The sequence below is a fragment of the Symphalangus syndactylus genome, chromosome 9 (assembly GCF_028878055.3).
Source record: "Symphalangus syndactylus isolate Jambi chromosome 9, NHGRI_mSymSyn1-v2.1_pri, whole genome shotgun sequence".
In the NCBI taxonomy this organism is placed as follows: Eukaryota; Metazoa; Chordata; class Mammalia; order Primates; family Hylobatidae; genus Symphalangus; species Symphalangus syndactylus.
Genome location: NC_072431.2, coordinates 103,356,707 through 103,376,020, shown reverse-complemented (window position 1 = coordinate 103,376,020; position 19,314 = coordinate 103,356,707). Strand labels below are relative to the sequence as shown.

The 19,314-nt window shown below is 50.6% G+C and overlaps 4 protein-coding genes and 1 long non-coding RNA gene across 10 annotated transcripts; 2 read left to right on the top strand and 3 right to left on the bottom strand.

The window, feature by feature from the left end:
• Positions 1-454: 454 nt before the first annotated feature.
• Positions 455-3,206, bottom strand: HOXA1 (homeobox A1). 2 transcript variants are annotated; one of them, XM_055294470.2, is made up of 3 exons: positions 2,706-3,056; positions 2,408-2,502; positions 1,808-1,943 (listed from the first exon to the last, which is right to left on the bottom strand). In XM_055294470.2, the coding sequence occupies exons 1-2, from the start codon at positions 3,054-3,056 to the stop codon at positions 2,443-2,445; spliced, it is 411 nt and encodes a 136-aa protein (XP_055150445.1). In that variant the 3' UTR covers positions 1,808-1,943; positions 2,408-2,442. The 2 variants fall into 2 exon arrangements, with proteins under 2 accessions (XP_055150444.1, XP_055150445.1); XM_055294469.2 differs by having other exon boundaries at positions 455-1,943; positions 2,408-3,206.
• A 31-nt stretch (positions 3,207-3,237) lies between these two features.
• Positions 3,238-7,108, top strand: LOC129490593 (uncharacterized). 5 transcript variants are annotated; one of them, XM_063608999.1, is made up of 4 exons: positions 3,238-3,532; positions 5,056-5,292; positions 6,215-6,380; positions 6,923-7,108. In XM_063608999.1, the coding sequence occupies exons 2-3, from the start codon at positions 5,057-5,059 to the stop codon at positions 6,324-6,326; spliced, it is 348 nt and encodes a 115-aa protein (XP_063465069.1). In that variant the 5' UTR covers positions 3,238-3,532; position 5,056; the 3' UTR covers positions 6,327-6,380; positions 6,923-7,108. The 5 variants fall into 5 exon arrangements, with proteins under 5 accessions (XP_063465069.1, XP_063465070.1, XP_055150443.1 ...); XM_063609000.1 differs by lacking the exon at positions 6,215-6,380; XM_055294468.2 differs by having other exon boundaries at positions 4,070-6,380.
• Positions 7,109-7,496: 388 nt separating this feature from the next.
• Positions 7,497-9,829, bottom strand: HOXA2 (homeobox A2). Its single transcript, XM_055294467.1, has 2 exons — positions 9,253-9,829; positions 7,497-8,608 (listed from the first exon to the last, which is right to left on the bottom strand). The coding sequence occupies exons 1-2, from the start codon at positions 9,644-9,646 to the stop codon at positions 7,869-7,871; spliced, it is 1,134 nt and encodes a 377-aa protein (XP_055150442.1). The 5' UTR covers positions 9,647-9,829; the 3' UTR covers positions 7,497-7,868.
• A 4,317-nt stretch (positions 9,830-14,146) lies between these two features.
• Positions 14,147-17,898, bottom strand: HOXA3 (homeobox A3). Its single transcript, XM_055293596.1, has 2 exons — positions 17,253-17,898; positions 14,147-15,862 (listed from the first exon to the last, which is right to left on the bottom strand). Exons 1-2 carry the CDS (start codon positions 17,776-17,778, stop codon positions 15,057-15,059), a joined length of 1,332 nt encoding a protein of 443 aa, XP_055149571.1. The 5' UTR covers positions 17,779-17,898; the 3' UTR covers positions 14,147-15,056.
• LOC129490122 (uncharacterized) lies at positions 15,706-19,065 on the top strand. The gene is made up of 3 exons (XR_008660168.2): positions 15,706-15,743; positions 16,334-16,402; positions 18,796-19,065. It is a non-coding gene; the product is annotated as an uncharacterized lncRNA (long non-coding RNA).
• Positions 19,066-19,314: the final 249 nt, after the last annotated feature.

Below are 19,314 nucleotides of genomic sequence, written 5' to 3'. Positions count from 1 at the left end.
GAACTCTGCCTGACAATCCAAAAAGAAGGAAGAGGAGTGGAATAAGGGCCCCTTCCTCACAACAACTTTATACTGGAGCTAATTAAATGAGAATCTCTTAGCTCTTGGTTCACTGATGTGAGGAAAGACTGACTGAAGACAGTTTTGGCTTTTGAAGGGAGTTCTGTTTATATATACGTCAACATCCAGTTGGAGGTGAAAAGGTTAGCACTTGACCCAGGAAGTATCCATGTTTGTTTCAAAAATAATCTGCTTCATAAATTTCTTCATCAGTCTTTTTTTCATTATGAGCTTTGATTATAATAAAGGAGCTGTTATTAACTTTTATTGAAGAAAAGGCCCATCTCTTTGAAAATATTTACCACCCTTCTCCCTTTTCCCTAATGAAATGTGCCAACTTCATAGGAATTAACAAATTATAGCCCAGCCAAATACACGGATGCTTAAGCATACCTGAAACTTGAGTATATTTATTTATTACAGACATCCTAAGACCCGTAAACTCTGCTCTGAATCATATCACTCCAGGATCTCAGAGCTGTTCATGATTGTACAGGAAATGGGGAATATCATAGGCTCACAAAGGATAACCGATAGAACTCAGTGTGGTACTTCGGGGACATCAAACATTGTGCAACATGCAAAAGACTATTCACGAATCACACAAAATATACATTCATTGTGCCATCCATCACATTAACAACTGAGCTGAAAATACATTATATCCAGCTAAGATAACTGTGGAAGGAAGAAGTTGGTTTGAATAATACTTTTAGGTTCTGAATAACCCAGCACAAATTTTAAACAGAGGGTGGCCCAAGAAGAAAGGGGTAGGGATTGGGAAAGACTTAGCACAGGAAGCCAGGTTTCTGAACTTTGTGCTCTGCAGGGCTTCTTAACTGTAAGAACAAATCAAGGCTACCCTCTGAGGCATCTGATTGGGTTTAAATGAGGGAATTTGTTCTTTCACCTATAAAATTGTACCAGTTTTGAGAGTTTGCCCACCCTGTTTTAGTAACCTAAACATTTCTAGAAAATCTTTATAAAGATAAATCTCTCAGGACAAAATATTTACAACCAGCAAACTCACACACATGAAAATGACTTAAATTAAGGGATGAATTAATTGTGTAAACATATAGTGCATCTCTTCTTCCTGAGCTCCTGGACTCTCCTTTCACTATATCCTACTTTCAAGGACAAGGGAAGGGAGAGCTGTACATATAGTTAGATAAAAGATGAGAAGATTCCTTCTGGCATGTTTCTGTTGGCAAAGGGAACTATTTTCCAAAAGGTCATCTGAAACGAACAGTAGGTTCTGTGAATTCTCCTAAAAGCAGGAGGGATGTTAAGGCCCACCAGAAAATGTATGCTGGCACCCAATCTGGATTAAGGTGTTAACCTGGCACCAAGTCTCTGGTCCAGAATTATCTGCAAACATATTATCCTGGCCAGGAGCTCCCCAGATAGGATCAGAAAGGAAGAAAGAGACTGTAAATGGAAAGAAAGATAAGCTAAGCATGTGCTTTAGGTAAGAAGTCCCAGCCCAAGGAGATGCCTGGGCTGTTGTGTGGAGCTGGAGCCGCCTCAGTGGGAGGTAGTCAGAGTGTCTGAGGTAGAAGACCCCGGGGAAGGAACGCAGGGCGAAGAGCTGGACTTCTCTGAGGATTCCTCGGCCTTCTCGTCGTTTCCTGGCGGGGTGGCCGGAGAGATGGGCAAGAGACCCTCTTTCTCACGTTTCTTTTGCTTCATTCGGCGGTTCTGGAACCAGATCTTCACTTGGGTCTCGTTGAGCTGCAGGGATGCAGCGATCTCCACCCTGCGGGCGCGCGTCAGGTACTTGTTGAAGTGGAACTCCTTCTCCAGTTCCGTGAGCTGCTTGGTAGTGAAGTTGGTGCGCACCGCGTTGGGTTGACCCAGGTAGCCGTACTCTCCAACTTTCCCTGGGGCAAAGTGGGAAGCCATGAGACGGAAAGGTAAAAATTTTTAAATAGACTTGAGATTCCCTACACGCTTCATGGCAACACTCAGGTAAAGAAAAGATCAAGAACTCAACACAAATCGGGCTGTGGAGGGTGAGTGATGAGGTGTAAAGTGTTAACCTGATGTAAACCATTAGCATGGTCAGACCGGTGATTAATGGAGCCTTAAGATATTAACAAAACACTACCGTCACAATAACCACCCCCACATACTTCCTACTTCCCAAATGTATAAAATCCTTGAAAACACACCAATCCCTGAGGCTTCTTTGCCCCAACACCTCTGGGCACCCTCTCCATGCACTACAACACTAGTCTGATACAAAAGCCTTTAAAAAAAAGATTATTATTAATTTCCTCGGAAATTAAGCATACCAGCTCCTTTCAGATTAATCAAGGAGCATCCACCAACCAGCAGGACTGACCTGTTTTGGGAGGGTTTCTTTTGACTTTCATCCAGTCAAAAGTCTGCGCTGGAGAAGATGTGTCCGATGCAGGGGAGCGACAGGCTTCTTGGTGGCTGGCGTGGAGAGGGGACAAGGAGTTATTATACGTAGCCAGGGCCAGGCTCTGGTGCTCCTGTCCATATGAGTGGTGAATGTATTGAGGCGAGCCCACCGCGCCCCCAGCATAACCCTGGTGGTGGTGGTGATGCTGGACCATGGGAGATGAGAGATTTCCAGAGTAAACAGCGGGAGCGCACTGGGGGTACCCACCACTTACGTCTGCTTCCTGATTTAACGCGTAGGGGCTGTAAGGCGCACTGAAGTTCTGTGAGCCATAGCTTGGACCACAACTCGAGTGGGAGTAGGACACCCCCAGGTTCCCGGAAGTCTGGTAGGTAGCCGGCTGGGGGTGGTGATGGTGGTGGTGGTGGTGGTGGGGCGAACCGATCTGCGCCCCCCTGCCCACTAGGAAGCGGTCGTCGCCGCCGCAGCTGTTGGCACTGACCGCGCACGACTGGAAAGTTGTAATCCCATGGTCCGAAGGGTAGGCTCGGGCTGAGCAGGTCCCCGAGTCGCCACTGTTAAGGATGGGGTATTCCAGGAAGGAGTTCATTCTTGCATTGTCCATCTGTCACTGAGTGACCTGGTCCTGCGAAGCCCTGGGTGACTGTGCCAACTTTCTCACTTCCTCCATGGGGCCAGAGAAGAAAAATGATATGAATGTACAGTGCGCAAGAGGGGGGGCGGGAGGGCGGAGGACGCTGGAGGAGGGGCACGTGACGGTGTCAGCCAATGGCTGAGCCTCCTGCAAAAGTTTGCCGGCTTCCGCGGTGATGGATCACCGTTTCAGTGGCATTTAAATCCCCGGCGCTCTGCCGTCTAGGTGACGCGCAGTCGCCCCCCCAGGCAGCCTAGGCGGCGGCAGCTGCTGCGGCTACTGCAAAGGCCGATTTGGAGTGCTGGAGCGAAGAAGAGCAAAGGCTGCCTTCTGCGCGCGCCCGACTCCGCTGCCCGCCCCGCCAGGCCTCCGGGAGGTGGGGGCTGGGAGGAGTCCCCCGCTCCCGCCCCCTCCCCACCTCGCACTGAAAGATGAACTGGCGAGAGGTGAGAAGGGAAGAGGGCTCCCGGCTCTCTCGGGGCGGGAATCAGTGGGCCAGAGCTCGCCGAGTGGCCGCAAGTACGCCTGCCCAGCCCGGAGCGCGCCCAGCCGGAAGGCGGGGAATCCGGCTGACACCGCGCCCCGGGTCCCCAGGCCCCCTCCTCTGTTCTGAGGCTGGGCTGGGAGACTGTGGGGCTATGAGGAGTGCATAGAACCGTGGCGGAGGGCGAGGCTGGGCCACCGGCTCTTCAAGCTCGGAATGGAGAGGGAAGAGTGCAGAGGGTTGGCTGGGAGGAACTTGGGTGGGTGTGAAGGAGACGAGGGCAAGAAAAGAAACCTCCCTTCTTCCAGGAGGGTCTCCGAAACCCTCTCCCCACAGCCCCCGCTCGTCATTAGCATGGCAATGAGGAGTTTCTGTAATTCGACTTGGGGGGACGGATGAGCCCTGGAAACTCAGAGCTCGCCGGAAAAGGCCGGGGGCGGCCGGGCTCTTTTTCCCCACCTTCCCTCTCTCGTCGCTCTCCGCCCTTTCTCTTTCCCAGTCAGTTTTTCACCGGGAGCCCTCCGGGATGCGGAGCTACTCGACCGCCGGATTTTTAGGGGTAGGAGGCGGGGGAGAGAGATGACGCTGGCGGACGTGGCCAACGTGGGGGCCGGGCCGTGCGCTGCAGGCCATCTGCCGGCGCCCCGAGACGCAGGAGCCTCTGCGCTCCCGCATGGGCCTCACAGGGCCGGTCCACAGCTCCAACAAAGTAGCTGAACTCCGTTGCGTTCCTCTTTTTCTGGAGGGGAATGTTAGAAGAGAGAGAGAGCTTCCTTTTATAACCTTCCTCATTCTGCTGCACGTCTAGAGTGGGTGTGGGGACTGGCAGGTGGGAGGGGCGGTGGACAGATGGCTGATGGTGGACGGGACACTTTACCCCAACGACACCTCCTCCCCTTTCCAACTGACTATGTAGTTGCTTATGAGAACCTTCAAGTCTTTCCCTAGAAAGACACATGCAAATCTGAGCGTCATCCCAGGCCAGGGGTCCTGTTCCCCATCACCCTACTTCCCTGAGGCTGCTGAGGTGGTTAAGTTGTTGTTTACTATTAGGTTTCACGTCAACCCTGGGCTTGTAGAGCGAAAAAGCCAAACGGAGACCAAGAATTGATGCAGTCTTGGGTAGGAGAAATCGACAGCTCGTCCAGGAAACTTTGCTGTATAAATTATAAGCAATGCTGTATAAATTTTACTCCAACCATGTGTACGATGTTGGAATCAGATGAAATTTATAGTGAATGAATGTATGTGGGTTTGGGGTTTCCACTCCCCTTCAGCCTTTCCTCCCCTGTTAGAACAGGGAAGATTTTTTTTTTTTTCAAGGAAGGTACATTTCAAATATGTCAGTCACCCTTTCAGTCTTCTGTATTCTGTTCTCCACGTACCGAAGTTCCCACAAACCTGTCCCCTCAAGAGAGAAAACCCATGCTGACGCTGGACTCCCTCAGTAACAATGAAACATTCTCCCCAAATATTTCCTTTCAGAATGGTATTTCTCTGTGACTTTGATCCATCCCAAGCATGGTTAAGAGGGAGCACGGGCAGGAAAGACCCACTTTCTGGGGTTGGGCAGCCACCCCTGCCCCAGTTTCGGCTCCTGGGAATCCTCCGACTGAAGAAGGAAAGGCAAGGCGGTCCTCCTGGAGGCAGCTTCCTTGGGAGAGCCAGCTTCCAGCGGCGGGGAGAGAAGGAGCTCCTGTGGGAGAAGGGGCAGGATGTGAGGTCGGTGCTGGCTATGCGAGCAATCCTCCCTCCAAGCCTGAGCAAGTCGGTACATTTCCCCCCGCTGCCTCATTCCTGTACCTTGGTTGCCCTCCTCAGCCTGGGTTTGCAGGACCCCCTCGGCTGCAGGGCGCCTGCCACAAAGCCGACCGCGGCAGGAGCCATTCTCTCCGCTAGTTCGCTGCCTCGGCGCTGCTCTCCCTCAGCCTCTCTTCTTCTCTCCTGGCCTCTTTTCTGGGGCATCCTGAGTGGAGTGTTTTTCTTGGGGTCACGAGCTTGCACTCGCACACAAGCCCGCAGACACACAGGTCCGCGGCCGCCCTCCTCCGCTTACTGTTCCCGGCTCCCCGCAGGCCGGGCGCTCGCAGCCGGGCTGGCTATGCCTCGCCTGGCAGCCCAGAGCGCCGCTCTCCGGGAACGGCACACAAAGGCAGCCTCCCCTGGCCTCTATCCCTTAGGATTCTGTAGCTCGGTTCTTTCCCCACACCCCTCCCCCAAGAAATTCTGGGGGCCGTTCCACCGAGTAGGAGATCCTTGGCCCTCTAGGCAAGTAGATCAGCGCCCCAAGACTGGAGCTGGTCTCTTTCAACGCCTTGGGAGACTAGGTGAAAGGCGAGCTTGGTTACGCTTAAAATAATCGCCTACAAGCGGTTCTCTTGGCTCAAAACGCCTCTTTCAGGGCTCTTATACTAGAAAGGAAAGGAATAAGGAGGAGACAAAACGCCGCCGAGGCCCTGAACTGTTCATGGCATCCGCGGCTCAGCCAAGCTGTTGTTTTAAAAGAGCAATAAAAATGAATTATGACTAAACGCCTTCTAGCTTAATGCTTTCGGACGGGGATCCCCGGCAAATAACGTAAGAGGATTTTTATTTGTGCATGTGTTCCTGCAATTGATCTCTTTGATGACATTCTCATTCATAGAAAGCGTTTGATTTATGAGCGTAGGACGAATCGCATCCAGGAGCTGCGCAGCCCTGGCCGCGGCCGGGACGCCCTGCTCCGCGCTAAGCTTGGGGCCGGAAACCAGCCATAGTACCCACACTCCGCCGCCGCAGCTAGGATTTAGCGGAGGAAGGGGCGAGGGAAGGTAGGGAGCAAACCTATGAAGAAACATCGCGTTGTCATTGGAACTTCCAAGCCTTTGCTGTTAAGAGCCAGGTTCTTAAATCAACCCGCCCCACACACATGTTGCTTACATGCTGCCTTTTCTCACAGTAAGTAAGTAGGCATCAGAAGAGAGCTCAGAAAGGGAAAAATAAACATGGGGAGACCTGACAAGGGAGGGGGGAAAAAGCAACAACCCAGTGACACACCCTAGATCACATTTTATTGATATTTCATTTAAAGTGCTTTTCTCTCTCTCTCTGGAACCTGGGTTAATTTATAACCTAGGGTGTAGAAACACACCATTTTAAATCTCAACTTGCTAACCTGACTTCGAAGCATTAATGATCCTTTATTAGCCATGTAAACAGGTTTAAGAATGAAATATTGATTTTTCTGACCCTGAAAAAAAAAAAAGAATCCTAGAGTGACTGAACCAGAGGATTGGAAAGAACATTTTCTGGGGTGCATTTTCCAGATAGTAATCACTGTTTTGTTTTATTTTTGTTTTTCTCTATCTTTTAGGTCTGTTTTGCCTGAACCCATCAACAGCTGGGAGATTAATCAACCACACTGAAAATGTGGAGGGATTTATGGGGGAGGGGGTTGAAATGTGGATGTTTGAAACAAAAGTGTATAAATAAATGAATTGTTGATAACTTAGTTATTGACCTGGAGACTGGTAGCTTATTAAAGAAACTCCATGTTACTCATTCCTGGAGTTGGAGGTTTCTGTAGGCACTTTATTTCTCCACTTTCAAGAGCTTGGGCTTGGCCCAAATCTTAGACTGCCCAATTCTGTGTTACCAATTTAAATCTATGGCTTGAACCTGTGCACTGAAAATCAAATCCTCTAAAAAGAAGGAGGAGAAGAAGAAGCAAAAAAGAAAAAAAAACACTTATTAGAAGCCCTAGTCATTTTTTGACTTTCTGTTTTGTTGCTGTCCATTGAAGACTTTGAACATGCAGCCTTAATAAATGTATTAAAATTGAAAAAAGAAGATAAATTGTGACGAATTTTATTTACCAAGTTAGACTAAAAGAAGAAAAAGAAACCGTTATGAGCCTTGAAAAAAGAAGGGGAGAAAAATAAGAAAGCTACTTATAGCAAAGGAGAATTTATTCTACAAAAAATATGCATGACAATGCATCCTAATGTAATACAAAAATAAAAAGAAAGTGAAGATACAATTATATGATCACTTTCTTGCAGGCCTCATACTGCTCTCAGGAATCACATAAAGGGTTGTTGAGTTAGGTTTAAAACAATTAAAACTCCAAAATAATGTGTAAAAGATGGCTCTGTTTGAAACTGGGTCAGGGAATCACTAAACAGAAAATCCTCAACACTTAAAGGAGGGAAGGGGTAGGTCAAGAAGAAAATAAAAAATAAACTCCCAAATAAAAGAAGGCAAAACCACCTGGTCAAAGGGGTTTTTGTTTTGTGATGCTTTGTTTTGCTTTAATGTTTTTAGTAATTCAGATGCTGCAAGTCGATTGTGGTGAGTGTGTCTGTAAAAAAGTCAAAGCTGTCAGCTGAAATATCTACGGGACTGTCGAGGGAACCTGGCAAACTGGGTGAAACTGCATCTGAAAGCTGCAGGCAGGAATCTGTGGAGAAAACGTTAAAGTCCTGCAAAGAGGGGACCTCAAGGGCCTCAGGACTGTCATTGTTTAGGCCAGCTCCACAGTTCTGGCCCATTGTTGACAAGCAGTTGGGAACAGTGGGTGACTGGTGCTGAAAATGTTTCAGATTTTTCTCATTGCTGGTTAAAGGCGAGACTGGGAAACTTTGGGAGTCGCCATTGTGTCCATTGGGAGCCTGCTGCTGAGAGAGGGCATTTTGCTGAAAAGTGTAGCCTTCCCTCTCCAGAAGGGCCCCAGAGACGCTAAGGGCTTGCTCAAAGAGCGTCTTCTCTTCCTCGTCCTCCTCTACTTTCTCGGAGTCCTCAAGGCTTTTACATTTCCCTTCGCTGTTTTGGTTTTCCTTGCACTGGGTCTGCCTCTTGTGCTTCATCCTCCGGTTCTGAAACCACACTTTCACTTGTCTCTCAGTCAAATCCAGCAGCGCTGCAATCTCCACCCTTCGGGGTCTGCAAAGGTACTTGTTGAAATGAAATTCTTTTTCCAGCTCTAGAAGCTGTGTGTTGGTATAAGCAGTTCTCAGGCGCCGCGATCCCCCGCCGCTGCCATCGGCGATATCCAGGGATTCTGCGGAAAGGGAAACCAACAAGAGACACACGCACAGTTGGAGGTGGAGGGGTCCGAGCGGGGTTATTCCACTGGAGAATAAATATAGCAGAAAAGATCAACTGCAACAAAATGGCCGCCCCTGGATGCAGTGGAGCTATTGTGCTGCCTTTCCTGGGAGCCCAGCCTGGGCAGACCCCGTCTCCTCCACCTCTATCGAATTCATGCCTGTGGCTCCCCCCAACCTCTTCATCCGGGAGCAAACTTTATATTAGCCACAACACAATTTATAATTAATGCGTCAGCTGCTTAGCTGAGCAAGAGCGATCTATCACTCTTCATTACTGTCAAAAAGCCAAACTCTAGGACAACTAGACAGGAGGAGGTCAGTTCCAACTCAAATAAATCATCCCACATTACACAAGTTCGGGAAAGTTTTCCCCCACTTCCTAAAAATACATATGTCTCATTGTAGAGCGCAGGATCCCCTTTCCTCTCCATCAAACCCACTCCTGAACCCACAGGGGCAGGGACAAGGCAACCAAGCATCTCTCCCTCTACTCCTTCTCTCTCAGCCCACTCTCCCCTCCCCCCACAGCCACTCTCGGGGCAGCCCGGAGAAGGAAGAGGGTCCCGGAGACCTGGGGCCAAGTCTTTGGACTGACCTTTGTGGCTGAGGCAAGCAGGGCCGGTGGCTGCGGCGGCGGCGGCGGCGGCTGCGGCGGCCGGCAGAAGTGCGGTTTTCTTGGCCGCCTTCTTCTCCTTCATCCAGGGGTACTCGGGCGGCTGCAGGGCGCCGGCGGGCACCGGGCTGCCGCGGCTGCCCGCGGGGCTCGGCTTGGGGCGGCCGCCAGCGCCGTGGCGAGGGTTACTGCCGGGATTCAGGCTGGGAATGGTCTGCTCAAAAGGAGGAGGAATCAGTGTCGAGTGTGAAAGCGTCGAGGTCTTGATTGATGAACTTTGAAATGTATCAGCGACAGGGGGAAAAGATGTCAGGCACTCAGCGAGCGACGGCTGGCTATTGATAAAACCAATCTCTCGCTCAAATTCGTAATTCATGGCCTTCTCCTTGGAGCCCCCTCAGAGAAAAAGTTCCCTCTTTTGGAGGGGCTTTGGGGGGGCAAGGCCTAGGAAAAAGGCGAGCGCAGAGGAAAAAAAATCTATCATAGAATATCGCTGCTAGGGTGTTTTTTTTCTAATTCACTGATTACAGCCGTATGGGGACCGCGCTACTATTAAACTATTGAATTCATGGAGACAAGGTTGAAATTGGACCGAATTGGCTGTCACATGATTGCTTCTGCCCAATGACAATTTGGGCTTTAATCAAAAGAAGCCACTGTCTGTTTGATTGATCCAAAAAAGTCGGGAAGGAACGCCTCATTGGGGGCCAGCGAGGCTTTATTTACACTTTTTTCAGAGCAAAAATACATATATGTTGGTGTGGGTGGGGATGTCCCGGAGTACGTGGGGGCGAGGGTGCCTGCGCGCCTCCTGATCTGCAAGGATCTAGTGTGTGCGCCTGGGAGTGTGTGTGTGTGTGAATGTGCGCGAGTGTAAGCCCTGCTGTCGGTCCCGCCGGTGGCTGTCCTCTGCCTCCCCCGCACACTCCGCGCATTGTTTGGGACTGTCGGGAAGACGCCTCGCACCTCACAAATCATTTAAGCACCTCAGTCTGACGCCTGCAGTCATTAACAAAGTAATCCATTAATCTTCAAAGTTTTGACACCCGAGGGCCCTGCGTCCCAGCCACATAAGTTCTGTTAAAGCAGGAGAAAGGAGCAGAGGGAGAGAGGAGATGAGAGAGGAAGAATAAAGAGAGAGGGAAGAAGAGAGAGATGGAGAGATGGAGAAAGAGAAGACAGAAAAGAGAGAAGAAAAGAAAGATTTTGGTTGGGAGGGGGTCTTCCTTTTCTTTCCCTTTTCCTCCTTCACTTTTCCTAAAAGCAGTTCCTGGATCTGAAAACTGATCTCTCTCGGTCTGTTTTCCTTCCTGTCTGTCCCTTTCCCTCTTTTTCCTCTTCTGCCCCTTTCTCCCTCCCTTTCTCTTCTGTCCGCCTCCCTTTCTTCCCTCAGCCTCTCGCCCCCCTCCCAGTGTCCAGCCCAGAGTCTGCGCCCCGGGCCCATTGTTAGCAGGCTATTCCACGGCAGCTTTGCATCTGGCTCCGGCGGGAAGCGGAAAACGGGAGGCGGCTCTCGAAGCTTCCCGACCTTCCTGCGCCATCAACTTCTCAGGAGTGGCTGGAGAAAGATGCATGTGCCAAGCGACACAACAACCCCAGGTCCATGTGTCCAAATCCCCGTAGCCAGGGCGGCGGCCAGCCAAAGAATGCCGCCCCGAGCAGGCGCGTGCGGCTCCTGGCATTCTGGGTTTCATACCCGTAGGGCTCGGGTGCGGTGAGTATTTCCGATTTCCAGGAAGTCTGTTGGAAGTTACCAGCAGGGAAAGAGAAGATGCTTGTTCCTCTCTCTCCCTCCCTCTCTCTTTTTTTTCTACCCTTCTTCTTGTCCTTGTCGCTCTGGTTGGGGGCTGGTTAGTTTAGATACAGCGAGTGCTCCCTGGCAGCCTGAACTGCCTCCCACACCTTCCTGATCCTTGGGCACGGGGGATGTTTGCTTCCGGGTTCTGTTGTGGGAAACAGCACTGCAGGGGAGAGGAGGCGACCCAAGGAGGAAATATAAAGGTTCTCCTTCTCCTTCATTCTCTTTTTTCCAATTCGGAGACTTGAGACTGAGCGCATCTTGGACAGTGCTAGAGGGTTCAAAAGATAACACCTTTAGGTACCAAAAAATAATTTTTAAAAAATCCACCAAGCCAGAAAGAGGTGAGGAGCCTGAGAGGTAGATCTGGAGGTACCTCTTTTCCCCCCTAAACCCTGAGGATGGTGATTCGCTTTTGCTTCCTTTGAAATAGACTAACTGATCAGACTTCCCCAGGCTGGCAGGCATCAATGGCAGGAAAATAAATCATTCTGATGGTCAGGGAGAGAGAAGTTGGAGGGGGAGAAAAATCTACGTAGAAAACAAGAAAGGCCAACCAAGGAGAAAAGGCAGGACCCCATCTCTGAGGCCAGTATCAAAGAGGGTTTGGGGTGGAAATTAAATATAAGTGGCCTATATCATTGACCAGCCCAGAGCATTGCCTTGCAGATAGAGATGCTATTTTGGAAAATGTGAGGTTTTTTAGTTTTCTTGCTTTTATTCCAAACAAAGCTCCAAAGGAAGTCTGGGCGCGATCAATCTTGCTCACCAAAAGCCTTGACAGCTTCTAGCCCTTAAGAACACATTTCAGCTTCCAGCTCCTTCCAAGATAAAATGTGGCCGAGCAAAGAGGAGAGCAGGAAATGCAAGTAAATAAGGAAAACTAGTCTTTTAAAAACTATATTTTGGCAGTGAAAAGCGTTATAGGGCTCCTTTTAGGAAGGTTGCTTTGCGGACTCTGGGATGGCGGCTTTTGGCATCTGCTTTTACCAGAAAATATTACAGGCTTAAGGGAACGGGGGGTGCAGAGAGGGAGCAGCGCTGCCCCCATATCTCTGAGGCTTTGTCAGGGGCTGCGTGGGTGAGAGCTTTCTGCTGCCTCAGCCGCCTTAATTCAAATACCATCTGGAAGAAAACCCTTTTCTTTGACCACTCAACACTGAAATCTTCCCCAAATCTATTACTTTAACTTATGAGATATTTTAATAAGGATTTCTTTTTAGTATCTAGGAAACTGGGGGGGTGAAGTCAATACTTTTTTCTTTGAAAGCCAAAATGAATGTCTTGACTGGTAAGATACGGGAAATCACATTAGAACCTCATTTTAAAATCTTAGCCTTGGGGGAAGGAGGAAGCCTCCAAACCATCCGTCCCTCAGCTAAAGAGTAGATTTCAGAAACGTGTTCAAATAGTGATATCCCTGAAGGATCTTCATCCTTAGGTGAATCTCTCCCCTAGCTGTTCCTTATTTTTCCAGGTAATTTTACACGTGTCTCTGAACTTATTACTTAAAAGAAGACTCCTGTATCTGCTTAGCGTGACCAAAAGGTGGAAGCCCTAGTCCTCACAAGGCCTGGTTTTGCAGCCTCTGCATTTCTGAGGTGCGCCATATTTTGGCACAGAGGTTGAGGTGCGGAGAGGAAATCTATTTCTCCCATAGCCCAAACTATTTAAAAAGGAGATATATATATCAACAGCCTTAGGACAGATATGGAGAAAGCATCTCTGGGTGTGAGAGAAACACTGAGCTCTCCACAGCAGCCTGGCTTCGCATCCTCCGAGCCTTTTCCTTAAACCGTGAGGAGTTTCTCTAAAAGCAGCTCGTTGGGACCCAGCAGGTACCCAGAAATGGCTCCAGTGCCTGCTTCTAAGGATAATCTGAAAGAGCTTCACAGGGGGAAGATAAAGGCCATGATGATGGATATTTTGGATTGCAAACAAAATGGCGACATTTTCCACTTCTGCCTCTGAAGGATACAATCCAGGGAGAATAGGGATTTATTTCTCACATCCGATGCTCCTGATCCCTGGACGAAAGCGGTTCCTCACTTCTAGCTCTGAAGGGGGTGATGATGGGGATGCAGGTCCGAGGTTTGCATTTTCTGAATTTGATTCCTTTCTCGAGGAATCCTTAAATCTGAAGATGAAAATATTTCCCTTTACTGTGCCTTCTTTTGCCTCTACCAGCCAGTCAGTAAGCAGCCCTATCTTAAATCCAGGAGTGGAAATGTAATATTTAGCTCCTATAGCATCAAATGAAAAAAGTATTTATAAAATTGCAGTTTTATTACAAAGATACCGATCTCCTTGCTCTCTCCCCCTCCCCCTGGGGTCATAAAAAGAAAGCTGGGAGGGAAGGAGAGGAAATAAATTCAGAGAATGCCAAATACTACATTCAGTAGGAAGCTAATGCTGGGATTCAGGCAGTCCAGGGAAGGGCTGGCTCAGGGTGACTCTCCCCAGCTCAGTCCTCCGTTTGCTGGAGACCCGGGTGAGCCTCAGTCCCTTTCAAACGGTTTCGCACCGCGTGCAGATTTTAGGAGCCATTCTTTCCTCCTGACGCGATAATAGACCGCGAAGCATCCCCAGAGGAGACCAGGAGTCCGATTGCTCCCGGAAAGTGCTCGGCATCCTCTGCGCGGCTGGCTAATCCCGAGGTTTAGGCGGTAGTTGGTCAGCTTTCACCCGAGGAAGAGCATGGAGCAGAAGACCGCCCTGCGTTATCCCCCGGCTGGGCCGCGGGGCACCTGTGCGCTCCCGTTGCGCCTTGGGCCGGGCTGCCTTTGTTTCTTCCGTGCACAGCACTCGGCAGCCCCTGCGCCCTCAGCCTGCCTCCGCAGCAGCTGGGAACCGGGCAGCCCAGCGGGCCCGCCGCACGGCGTTACCAGAGCTGCCGCAGCCGTCTGGAGCCCCAGCCGCCATCCTGAGAATTCGCCGAGCTTCCAGGCGAATAGCCTGGCCAGGCCCCATGCTGGAGCCCGAGGGCTGCTGCTCCTGGCCCGCTCTGCCGGCTCGCCTCAGCCTGAATTCCACGCAGACCCACGTCTTCTGCCAAAGAACCCCTTCTTAACACGGATATTATTCAGAATAAAAACTTTATTTCTTTTTGTTTCTCAGAATGTGAGCAGCAAGGAATGTAGAACTCTCAAAACAAATCTAGTATTTTTCGCCTTTACAGATTTTTTTTTTTTTTCAGTTTTGCCGGATGTTACAAACCTAAATCACTGTTTTCAAAAGCTGGATCTTCTCTGGTTTTATTGCATCATTACCGTTTAAAGGAATTATATTTCTCTTTCAAATAAAAAAAATTCTAAGTACGCCAATACACAATTGAACAAAAGGCCCAAGAACCCTTCTGAACCATCAGGGTACAGAATTTCTTTAATATAAATACGAACGGATGGGGATAAATAATATTTAAAACTTAGATTATTCAATGCTTGCAAAAAAATATAAATAAATCTGACTGTTCACCAGCATACACACACGGAAAGACGTACACTTAGTCATCCTTGCACAGGGAGCCCCTGTTTCAAAGCGCCTTTGATTTTTTTTCTCACTCTTTACAAGAAGTGCAATTTAAAAAAAAATTAAAAATTAAAAAAAGTAATCGCTTCCCCTCGGGAGCCATAATGTACGAACAAATTCACATTGAAAACTCGACTAGAAAATTTGTTCATATACCCTGTTTCTGATCAAAAAGTGGAGAAGGTAAAGGGTGCAGGGCCAGTGGCCTATCGAGGAGCAGGAAGAGATAAATATCGCTATGATACAGCCATTCCAGCAACCAAGATTGCTACGTCACATAAACTATAAAAACGCCTTACCAATAAGGGGGGAAACCGGGAAACGGAGTGCGGGGCGGAGAAGAGAGAAAAGGAAGGAAAGAAGGAAAGGGCAGGAAGAACCTAAAAAAAAAAAAAAAAAAGCAACCAAAGAAAAAAGGTGGGTGGGGGGACTCTCCTGGCGCGTAGCCCCGAGCCCACCATCACAGGTGGGTGAGCTTGGGTGCTTCCTGAATTCTTCCCTGAGAAGGATGGTGGGCGGTAAGGTCCGTGTAGGTGGGGTGCGGCTCCCCAGGCCCCGGCCCGTGGTGGTGGCCACTGCCCAGCGGCCCGGCGCCCCCATAGTCCATGGCGCCCGAGGCAGCGTGGGGGAGGTGAGTTAGACCAAAGAGGGCTGGCCCGGAGTTGCTCATGGGCTCCACATAGCTGCCCCCCATGAAGACGGGGCTTCCCTGTATGTGTGGGGTCCCATAGCTGCCGTTGCCCTGCAGGCCATGAGCGTGCGGGTCATAATCGGGGGTGCCCCCTGCGCCCGCCCCTGCCGCCGTGTAGCGCTTCTGTGGGAGTGGCGGGGGTGCGCAGCTGGGCAGGGACGCAGGGTAGGAGGCGGGGGGCAGCCCGTAGGTACCCTGGGGGGGCTTGGAGAAGGGCGGGGGCGACTGAGGCTCATATGGAACGCTGTTGACCAGCGAATGCATAGAGTTCAGATAGCCACCGGCGCCGGGGGGCACGGGGCTGCGACTTGGAGACTGGCCCCCCGATGACGTTAGCATGCCCTTGCCCTTCTGATCCTTTTTGTACTTCATGCGGCGATTCTGGAACCAGATCTTGATCTGGCGCTCAGTGAGGTTCAGCAGATTGGCCATCTCCACCCGGCGCGGCCGGCACAGGTAGCGGTTGAAGTGGAACTCTTTCTCCAGCTCCACCAGCTGCGCGCTCGTGTAGGCCGTGCGCGCGCGCTTGGACGAAGCCTGCCCCGGCGGGCTCTTGTCGCCAGCGCAGCTTTCGCCTGCGAGGACAGAGAGGAAGAGCGGCGTCAGGGGCTGTCGCGGCCCCGCCCAGCCCCTGACCCAGCCCGGCCCCTCCTTCCACCAGGCCCCAAAGGTTCCTGCATCTGTCAGGTCCCAGAGAGAAGTAGGAACTAGGTGCTATCCTCTCCTGGTGGGTAAAACAGTGGTACTCCCTCATTCAGCCAAGGAGCAAATCACAGGCTTCTCGGGGGGAAAGGACAGAGAAGTAGAACCCCCGGTTTGCCTTCCTGGTCTGGATTTTCTTTTTAGAGTTATTAACTTTCTGACCCATTTACTGGTCCCTTTGGCCTATCGGACAACAGCCTCCCTGTGGGCCGCTCTCAGCATCTCCATTCCCTTCACCGTAACTGAAATGTGGGAAACCTAATGTACACACTCATTTCCCTCCCACACTGTCCAGCAATAATTAGTCAGTAGCTTCAACTGGTCACTTTTTTCTCTCTACCCAGAGGAGATGGGCAGACTGGAAACCTCAAACTGGAAGGCCTTCTCTGCCCAAAGAAGAGATCCCATTGAAGGTATTTCTGGTGGGGAGGCCTAGGCCCTTCATAATAGGTCCTATTCTTTAGGGTTCCCTATGTCATCAAGCAGCCTGCCCCAGCTTTTGTCCACTAACCATGTACCCTTCTGTGTTCCCTGGCCCTCCAGATCCTAGCTCTGGAAGTCCGAGATGCTCAGGCTCAGAGCAGGGCACTGGCAACTGGAGAAGGCAGGGGCAAAGGTAACCAAAATGCTAGGAAGCCTAAAGCCTGGGGCCTTTCCTCTACTGGAGCCTGCTTCCAGGAGGCCCATGTGGTTCCCATTAGGATGACAAGTCTGCATCCCCCTCCCCCAGGAGATCTTTGGCTGCTTTCATTGTGCTAAGTCTGAGTAGGGTCTTCCCAGAGGTAAGGCAGCCACTCCATCTGCTGGAGCAAAAATTGGGTCTGATTATAGGCAAAGCATTGATTCTGTCTTGGAGGGTGATTAGGCCTGTTTTCATTCTGCCACATTTCAGTATGGGGAGGATGTCACTGTTTCATTAGAAGAGCTGTGCTAAAAAGATAGACAGTGGAGCTCAGGTTGTTTCTGCACAGAGGTCCTAACTCCAAGAGTGGAGCAAGAAGAGATTCCAACTGCACTAGACCCTACTTGCCCTTGGAGAAGTCCAGAGGGACTCCAGCAGGTCTCTGGTGTTTTCTAGCCTACAGAGGCCTATCACCTCCCTAAGTTGCAAAGACTCTGAAAACCTTTTTGGTGGGCAGTGGTGTGGGAGCAGTGAATTCCAGATATGCTCCATCGCTCCTAGGCTGTGCTGGATGTCGTGGGCAGTAGCTTGGGGACCGGGAGCCAGGCCAGAGAACCCTCTTCCAGAAAGCACTCCTTTACCTGAGCTGGAGCTGCTGGTTTTCTGCTTTGTGTTTTGTCGAGACTCTTTCATCCAGGGGAAGATTTGTTTGGCCACTGTGGGTGAGTTGAGCAGGGGGCTCTTGGCCGCGTTGGCAGGGGTAGGGTTGTTGCTGGCATTCTGAGGAGGGGAGACAGAAGAGGGAGGCGGGGGCGCGGCAGGGGTAGGTGCAGGGGGCTGAGGTGGGGGCTGAGGCGGCTGTGGGGCAGGGGGCGCGGCCTGGGGCGGCGGCGGGTGCAGGGGCGGCTCGCCCAGGCTTGGAGGCTGGCTAGGTGGGGCGCTCAGGGTGCGCAGGCACGCGTCACTCAGTTCGTGTCCCTTGGGGTGGCCCCCGGCGCTGGAGGGAGACTGGAGGGAGCAGGCGGGTCGGTGGTACTCGCCGTCGGCGCCCAAAGCGGCGGACGCCGGGTACGGCTGCTGATTGGCATTATAAGCGAACCCGTTGGCTGCCTGGTAGGGGTAGCCACCGTAGATCGCCGAGCTGTCGTAGTAGGTCGCTTTTTGCATCGCGTTGTTTCACGATCTTGATCGCACACTCTGACAGGGGTTTGACACCCGTGAGGGCGCACATTGGCACGCCCCCGCGGTCACGTGACACTCCGCCGCCAATGGCCGCCCCGCGCAGACCTGGTGGGGCGAGAAGCGCAGCGCGGTGAGGGCTCCGTGCAAATCCATCTTACTCTCAATAGCTAAGTGACATGAAAGCCATAAAAGAAAAAGTGGTCAGCAATATTTAGCAGCACGACTTGGCCCCGAGCGCAGGGAGCCGCGCTATAAAAAACCGCTGGAATTTACTGGCAGCTACAAATATTTGCTTAACTTGCGTCTGGAGTTGGGGGATTTTCCGGGGAGAAGGAGAATGAGTGAGGGCTGCAAGCTGACTCTCAGGAGCCGGGGTCCAAAAGGAGAAAGGCTTGATAAGCTAGAAAGGAAAAAGGCTGGGATCTTTCTTTTCCAGGGAAGAAGAAACGTGGGGTGTCGCTTAGTTTCTGCTCCTTGGCCCCCTCCAGAGGGCCTAAGACTCCTCCACTCTGGGAATCTTGGGAAGGGAACCAGGAGGCAAAGGGGAGCTTGGGTCGCCAATGTTTTCTCTGCTTTAGGACTGATGTTTGCCAAAAGAGCCCTGGGATGGGGTAACTTCCCACCCAGCTCCTTCTTGGACCTTCCTGCTCCCAAGAGAGGTTTGCACAAAAAAATTTCAGGCAATTTGCCCCATCCAACCATGCTGGATTTCAGAAGCTGAGCTTGTTAGGCAGTTAATCCACCTTGTTGGGGATATGACTCACCTCCTCCAAATGAACCCCTTGTGGCCAAGCCAAGGGGGGAGGGAAAACCTTGTGTGGAACACATTGCGTGTGTGTGTGTGTGTGTGTGTGTCTGTGTGTTTAGAGGGAGGGACCAACAGTAACACCCCACCTAGCAAGTCACAACTAAAATCCTGGAAAGTTCTTTACTCCTTTCCTCTCCCTGTTTCTCAGGCACTTTCCAGCAAGCCACCCCCACTTCTTTACTTCTTTCCCCCAGTTACAGAAGGTTCCCAGAACCTCCTGTCTTGGACTTTCTGAGGTGCTGTTATTCGGGGCAACTATCAAATTCTACCTGTTAAAACATGATGGATTAGAGAAAAAAAAAAACCCTCCAGGAACCTGAAAAACCAGCGTTCATCTCCATGACCACAGCTTGAACTCTCCTTCCAACTTAACGATAATAGGTTCTGTCTTAGAAACTGCTATGTAATTTGATGTATGGGGGTCATTTGGCTCCGGACGAGGGATGGAAGCACAAGCCATAAAATCCTGCCAGAGTTTCCTGATCTTTGTGTGCTGTTGTTGTTATTTTGTTACTTGGCCTGTTTACCTGCTTCATAAATACCAAGTAAAGAATAACCCTGAAAATCTAAAAAGCAGTTGAAAACCTCCTCAACCCTCTTTCATTTAGAAAGCAGTTTGCAAAAGTTAAATCTGTTTTCTTTTTGTTTTCAACCATTGCATGGTCAACCTCTGGTTCTCAGCACAGAAAACTTCCATGTGAGTTTCAAATATT